The 8,431-nt window shown below is 32.2% G+C and overlaps 1 protein-coding gene across 1 annotated transcript in view; it reads right to left on the reverse strand.

The window, feature by feature from the left end:
• Positions 1-328: 328 nt before the first annotated feature.
• LOC107438919 (uncharacterized) overlaps positions 329-8,431 on the reverse strand; it is a 67,466-nt gene continuing 59,363 nt past the window's right edge. Inside the window, exons 13-16 of the mRNA XM_043046557.2 lie at positions 4,584-4,703; positions 3,002-3,159; positions 2,494-2,586; positions 329-913 (exon numbers count right to left, since the gene is read on the reverse strand). Coding sequence (XP_042902491.2) covers positions 329-913; positions 2,494-2,586; positions 3,002-3,159; positions 4,584-4,703 — 956 coding nt within the window. The remainder of the gene's footprint in view (positions 914-2,493; positions 2,587-3,001; positions 3,160-4,583; positions 4,704-8,431) is intronic.

The following is an 8,431-nucleotide window of genomic DNA, read 5'->3' on the forward strand; positions in this document are numbered from 1 at the left end:
ATGCAAGAAATACTTTAAAAAATAAACCACATATTTAAAGTGACCTGGTAGAGATAAACTGGAGACACATTGTTGAACATTTTATAGAAGTCTATTGCTTTTATATACATGGAAATGATTCTGACATTAATTCATTAAGTACATCTGGTTTGCAAAATAATATAATCTCAAACATCTATGTGGCATGAACTGTTCCAGCGATTGAATACTTTATCCAATTCTAACACTTTAACCAATTCTAATGTTGCCACTATTGTTAAGTATTCCCGATAGGGTCTACTTAGTTCTTGAATCCCTACTGGTTTGAATATTATTGGTTGGAATAATCTCAAACATCTATGGGGCATGGACTAATCCAACCATTGAACACTTTGTCCAATTCTACGGCTGCTGCTATTGTTAAATGATCCTGGTAGGGTCTACTTATAGCTTGGATACCTATTGGCATACCTTTACTTAAACCAGTTGGTATTTGAGTCGATGGAAATCCTAAAATACAGAATATGCTGGTATATCCTATATTTTTATATTTAGCGATTGTCATAAGATAATGTGGTGGTCTTTCTGGATGAGTTGGCAAGAAGAAAATTGCATCCCCCTGCAGAAGCTCTAGAAACTTTTGTTCCAGATTTTTGTACATTTCGAGGCATTTGTAATAAAATGAATCTTTCTTCCTCCTGTCGCATGCTGCAAAACATAGTGCTGGCAACGTGTGATCCGAGGTCCCCAGTATGTTCTTGACCAACTCCTTGCATATGTTAATGTTGCCTTGCTCTCCAGCTAACATGAATTTGAAAGGTGGAAAACCTGATTCCAGTAATTTACATTCCCAAATAGGAAACGCATATTTCATTTCTTCCATGCTGATTTTTACGGCTATGACATTGTATTCTTCTTCGAAATATCTGACGGCCTGAAATTGAAAGTAAATACTTGTGTGTATATACTTGTGTAAATATTTGTGTTACACGCATTTTTGATATTTTGTTTTGTCTATTCCTGCTATTTTTTCCATTTCAGTATTTGCTCATTAATGTTAAAATTAAAAATACTTTTCTCAAGAACACTGAAACGGAGGGGGAAATTCGATTTTTGTCGCACCTGAAACACAAAATATCAAACGAAAGGCCCAAGAAGAATTTTCGGATGCGATAAAAGTTTTATTACAAAAAATGTGACAAAAATAGAAATATTTTCCCCATTTCAGTACATTTAAAAACGTAGTTTTAATTTTTCTCAATGATTATTTTCCCCCCTCCAGTTTTTTGTTAATCAGTTTGTTTAAGTCGGAAAGTGGTCAGAATTTTTAAAGCAGAGATAATTTTTGATTGAAACATTTAGGAAACACTCGTAATTTGTATTGTTATTAGGTTCAGATCAATTGGAATTTGAGCACTTTAACTAGTTGGATAGTGGTCAAAATTCTATTTGCAGATAATTTCTGCTTGAAGTGGTTAAAAAACGATTTGAACTTGTATTCTCAATAAGTATTAAGTTCTAGTTTAGGTTTGATACAGCGAGTGAAAAAGTGGTTGAAATTTTAATGAACTAGAAAATCTCCTGAATTTATTATATAATTTTCCTGAATTATGATGGATATGATTTCCTGAATTATCATATGATTTTTTTGTCATTATAAGTTTATTATAAATTTCTAAACGTATGTAAGAAGCAGCCAAATGAAAACTGAACGGGGACAACGTGACAATGGAATTTGTTTCATTCAAATGTAATAGCCAAATGTGTTTATATATTTATCTCACTGGGGAACGAGACATAACTTGCCCAGTCTTGTAGATAAAAGTAGATCGCTGACAGATTCACAACTGTACCAACTCTTGCAATCTAATAAACGACAAATGCCTTTCTTAAACAAAAAAAAAACAAAACAAAAAAAGTGGAAGTCCCCAGGGAGAAGATTTGGATTGTACGGAGGATGATGAAGTGTTTTCTGGCAAAATCTCAAGATTATTTCTCCAGATAGGTATTATGGGAACGGGACTTATCATGCAAAAGAATGAATCCACTCGGCAGCATTTAAAGGCTTTTTGATTTTATAGTGCTTGATGTGCCATCTTTTCGGAATCTGTTCTGCAACTTGCTCACTCTTATTAAGGATATGCAGTGTCCCTCATCTGCAGTAGACAATCGATAAATTTCTTTCGTTCCCGTAAACTCAGTTGCAATGAAAGTAACTACACATCTCTGTTCTTTGACAGCTTCCATTTCCAATGCTAAATAATTATAGTTTTCACCACGTTCCCACCTCTTCAGAGCAATTATGAAACAGATATGTAGACCTGTGCATTTTCACCATGCATTTCTTTTACCATTAGAAATGCTGGAATGATATGTAACATCAGTGTTGCCATTTTAGACGAAGAATTTATTTAATAGTAGGTGTTCTGTTTTCATTTGACTTCATCACAATAATAACTGTGCCTTAGAAGCATTTTATTGTTAAATTTTGAGGTTTATAAATCGAAACCTTACTTTTTTAATAGCAGCTCTAATGTCAGGAATTGCTCCTAATAAGGGGCCAGGGATTTCTTCCATATAATAAATCTTCACTTGTCGGAAATCAATCTAAAAATTAGAACATAACTGTACTCAATTTGTGGGCAATAATAAATTAAATGAAAAAAAAAATCAATTTTACTTTCCTCACGTATTATGTTCACGTAAATATATCCTTGCGTAAAATACAGGGCCTGATGTGTATATAGCCATATTTTAAGGATAACAGAACTGAAAACTATCTCAGGAATTTATACCGCGATAAAATATTAAGGCGATAAGCGCGTGCCGTTTCCCAAAATTTCAAGAATGTAAAATCCGTAGTTAAAAATATACAAAGTATTATATTAAGTGATTCAAAAAGTTCTGCAACCAGAAGTGTTTTAACAACCTAAAATCAGGAACATTATCTAACATTCTTTCAACGCACTCGCGAATTTTTTCGTGAAATAAGTTTTTGAACGGATATCTTATGAGTACTTACTTTTTTATCCCATGGGACAAGTTTATTATTGTCTGCCAATATCCTCGTTAACAATAGTAGGTCTTCAACATAACGACACATTGGTCCTGTGCTGACAAGTCGGTCATATTTTTTATAATCTGGAAGTTCAGGGCATCCAACCTCATTTGGTATAATACCTAAATGAATAAGAATAAATACCAAGTTTAAGAACAATAGGATCTTTTTGGGATCGAGTTCTTTCGACACTTATTTTTTTTTATGTACATATTATCCTGTTGAATAAGCCGATCAATACGGAGTAATAATCGCACAAGCAAATCTTCAATGTTGTGTAATCTAAACAACTTTCTGTAGCGATTTCACAATTTGATTGACCTTAAAACTCCAAAATATTAAACACAGCTTACCTTTCTTTTTTGAAAATATCCTCATATATATATATATATTGTTCCCTATTATGAAAGAGAAAAACAAAAGGAATTCCTTTTCTTTTAAAAAATCACTGTGAAGTTGCAGAAGTTATGTAGCATATTATTTGTACATAAAGGCTTATTTGAACTACTGCGTTCTATTTATCATATTCTATTTATATCTACCCACCAGTAACGTGCTTTTTATTATCGGGGGCAAAAATTGTTCTGCTTGACACACTCTAACTATATTGCAGATTTGTGGTTTTATATCGCCTCGATTGATAATAATTTTTGTTATTCAACAGAATCTTGATAGCAAAACGTGTTATCAAGATTATTTCTTATGGAGCACCGGTTCCATAAAAATTACTGCCATGCTAAACACGCGTCTAGGTCAACCACATGCGGTTGACTTAGATGCATGTGAGGATATTAAGAAACTACATGTAAAACGAATTGCTCATCAAAGGGCGATTGCATATGTGAATCGCATGCAGGGAGAGTGCTCTATTTCTGTTGGAACGATGCTTATTGCAGTTATATGATCTATAAAGCCTCCAAACTTAAAACTTTGAATTGCAGTTTCAAAATCAAGACAGAAATTAACGTACCTCCCATTCCTATGGCTATCTATACGCTAATTAGGCTGTTCCCACACTGATAAAGTCCTTGGACGCAAGAGGCATTCGGGAGATGATTTTTATTGCGTGGCCTGTCTTATGTTGAAAACATGACAGCTGTTGGTATAAGTAAAGAACTCTGCTTATAAACGTCATCTATAGGTCATCGCAATATATGTTATATGGTAACGTTTCTTCTGAATGAGATAAAATGGCAGAATTTCTTTATCACTTCAAAACATTTATATTACAGCGTTAAATATACCTTTCTTGTAAACACTTGAAGTTTGCACGAACTTCGAGACATGAATTTCCTACATTACGTGTCACAATTACGAATTTTGTTTTTTCTGTCACTTGAGTCTCCCTCGAGGAAATTATTGCCAAGACAAAAGAAGTGCCCATATCATATTTTCCCACGTAATTGCAGTTACATTTTATTTCTTAGTGTCGAAAGGAATACTTTAAGAAATAAAGTAAAAAATCACTTTTGTGAAGACTTTTGTAAAATACAATACCTTGGAAGCTTTTTAAATCTATATGTTTGATGATTTTAGGAAATATTACCAGCAGAAGGTTTATGGCCATAGATTCCGCAGAATGAGGAAGGGATTCTAATGCTGCCAGCAATATCATTGCCAATGCCGATGGTAGCTCCCGCAGAAGTTATCAAGGCCCCTTCGCCTCCTAAAATAATAAGAAGGAGTATATTCAAGCGTAAACTGTAAAGAAATGGTAGCAACTACTTACCACCAAAATGGAAATACTATATACTATATCCACTATACTAAAATTGTTCTATTACGCTACTTAGTGTAAAGTAGCCGCCACCATTTTCTTTTGCATTCAGTAGCACTAAATATTATAATTGCAGTAAATAAGATACACATAAAAATCAGTAAATGTATTATTATGATACAATATAAAGTAATAATCATTAATTTAGTATACATTAACTTTGAAAATAAAATTAGTTTGTAAATCAAACATATGAGTAGTAAATCGAAGTATTGCATAATATAAAGACAAACTCGAACTATGCTTAACAGAACGAAAGCTAATGGAAATTATATATGTAAAATCATTTCACTGTCGCAGATCTATTCGGCTAGAAGTCTCAAGTAAAGGTCATGAGCCGGCGTTGTTGCCCTTTTGAGGTCTTGACCATGTCAGTGGACCTCTGTTCCTGTCTTTGTGAACTGTTTCTACAATGTGGATACCACATATACATTTCTCAAAACACCAAGGTCCCTACAGCAGGCACCATGTGATTGGTCAGCCTCGAGTCTTAAGTTATCCGCTATCTTGTGGTATCGTCTATACGAAGACGACTGGCAATACCGACGGGTAAATAAAGAAATTAAAAAAGAAGAAGAATTGGGATGAACTACGAATAGAAAATATATTTACGTTACAATACTATACAAACGCTATACTTAATATTAACGCTATACACTATACAAAAGCGATCACAGTTCCCACTGCCTTAAGACCATACGGGCCAGTGCGTGGCAGAAGAAGAGCGAGTCTGCGAAGAGCTTAATTATCATCTGATATCTTATTTGCGTACATGTGTAACTTATTTTGCTCTTTAAAAAAATCCTTTTCCCCCTTTAATTGTTTTTACCAGTAATGAGTTATATTTCCTATCCTATTGGCTTTCTGAAAGCGTGTTTAAGGTTTCACTAAATTTTACTGAAATACCAACTTAAAATTTCAATTGAAATTGTATTTTCCAACCACTAAAAAATAACAACTTTGCAATGGGAAAAAGTTGGAGGGTATGCTGCTCAATTTCAGTAACAAATGTAGAATTTAATATTATTAATATATTTGAGTTAATGATGTTAACGTTCCTATTTTTCAATATAAAAGCTAAATGAAATAATTGAGATACCAGTCTTAAACATTTTGAAGAAGAGAAACGTTTCAAAAATGGAGCATTGTTGTTATTAATCGGTTGATATTAATTTGTTTTCGTTCACAATTTTGAGTGAAGTTACTTTTATCGATTCAAATTCTACAGAAAGATATTTTAGGCATAAATCTATACAAAATGTTTTTTTCCCACTAAAATATTAATTTTTAAGCAATCTTCTTTTTAACAGCAAATGTTTAGGAAGGTTTTACATGGCGAAATTGTTATCACAATTTAAAATATCATACTTGAAGGTTTTATAAATGGTGTCATTTTTACTCATGCAAAATTTGTGTCGACCAAAATGAGCGTCGGAAGTTTGAGGCTTTTTTTCCCCTTTTTTAACTCCTTCCTTCTCGTTCCCGTGAAAATGACGGGATGAGGTTTCGCCCTCTATTTCTCGCTCCCGTGAGTTCAGTAGTAACGAGCCAATAAGAATAAAACTAGTTCATTTCTTTTGGTCGGAAAATATTTTATCTCTCATTTTACACACCAGATGGCAGTACCAGGATATTTTTAAGGTAATTGTATGCTGTAGTTAGTTTATTTTAAACTAGATGTCAGCACTAATCAAATAAGTGTATTTGGCAAAATAGGCACTTTTATGACAGTTTTCTTGAAAATTAACCTATCGTTAAGGGGTTAATAAACTATAATACTAAAAACATTTTTACATAAATATCACAGTATTTCAGAATGATTTCAAAATTGCAAATATTAAAGCTGAAAAGAAGCTAATAACTTCCTCTCCTCTATTTGACAGATCTGAATTTTGCATGAGTAAAAATGACATCATTTCTAAATCCTTTAAGCATGATCTTTTAAATTGTGTCAACAGTTTTGCTATGCTAATTCTCGCGAAACAACTGCCGCTAAAATTGTTTACATAGAGTTAGTATAGAAGGATTCGTATTATTTTGTCACCCATCAATGCAAAGATGCTTACCCGAGCTGCCACCGGCAGTTCTTGCATTATCATATGGATTTTTAGTCATTCCAAATACATGATTGGCACTCTCCCACCACATGCAGTATTCTGGGACATTTGTGACTGTAAGAGGAATGGCACCAGCTTTCCTGTATAGTGCTGCTGTTTTAGAATCTCGTTCAGCTTTTCTATCCTTAAAACACATCGCACCGAAAGTGATCAACAAACCTACATCCGAGATAAATCATTTAGTTTAAAGCAAGTACTTTTTTTCACACAAAATATAATGAAAAATTGGTTTGAATACAATAAATACAAAATATACTTTTTAGTTTTTCAGCATATCATGGATGTTTAGAGTATTCAAACTCGTTTCTTTAAGATTTTTATCAATAATGTCTAAAATATACTGTTATTCACATTTTTAAGCTTCAAAGTGGTTCCGCATGAGCCATCCTGAGCAGTTACGAGTATCTGTGCCGTGGATTGATTTACACAATTATTTTAAAGAACATGTTTGCATAAAAGTGGAGGGCTGTGAAACGGTACTGCTTTATCTTTTTAAACACGTCTCACCTCTCCAGCAGACTACCTTTAGTCTATTGAAAGAAATCTCTTCCTTCTTTTCTCACCACAAAGTCTATTTTATGCCCAGGGGTGTTCTTTCTACAGACAAACTATATTTCCGTTTCATGCAGTGGGCATATGCAAATCTGGCTTACAGGGTGGCTAAGGGTCTGGAAAAATTTGAAGAGGCGATAAATGTCTTATGAGGTTATCGTAAATTTTATAGGCTTTAATTTCACATCAATTTTCGGAATCATTTGTAACACAGATAATTACTTTGCAAATATTTTTAGTTGATAGTAATTTTTAAAAAAAGGTTTAGTTCCTCAATCTTTTCTGGAATGTGGCTACTATTTATTCTCTCTAATTTACAGTTACCACTTAGGCAGTGTAATAGAAAACTTTTCACAGTTCGGGATTGAAAATTCACGGCCAAAACTTTGCCAATCCAAAGCAATATGTGAATAAAGCTTTGCTGATCCTACAAAACCTATACAAAACTTAACTGGTCTAAAACTTCGCCAACTTAAAACTTCTAAATTAACATTGAACATTTTTTTCATTATTTTTAAATAAAAATAATAAAATGTAAGATAATATTTATTTAATATTTTTATTACTATTAATTTATTAAAAATCATTATATTATTAATAATAATTTAATCAATTAATTAATTAATAATTTTATTTTATTAAAATTAAATTAGTTGTGAATTTAAAGCTTTAAAACATTTACTTTTCAAAATTAACATAACGCTTTCTCTTAAAATTAAACATTTTGTTAAAATAGCAACATTAAGCAATAAATTAATTATGCGTTGGAAGTTATTAAAATTCGATAAAGCATGAAATATTTTGATTAAAATTATTACGTAAATTAATTATTCAAAAGGAAATTTTCTTACAAATAAAACGAAAAAATTAAGCTTGTAACATTAAGCTTTTTTTTTTCTAATTTTTCTTACTAAAATTACAAAATATAAAAAAAAAAAAAAAACATTT

The sequence above is a fragment of the Parasteatoda tepidariorum genome, chromosome 9 (genome assembly GCF_043381705.1).
Source record: "Parasteatoda tepidariorum isolate YZ-2023 chromosome 9, CAS_Ptep_4.0, whole genome shotgun sequence".
NCBI lineage: Eukaryota > Metazoa > Arthropoda > Arachnida > Araneae > Theridiidae > Parasteatoda > Parasteatoda tepidariorum.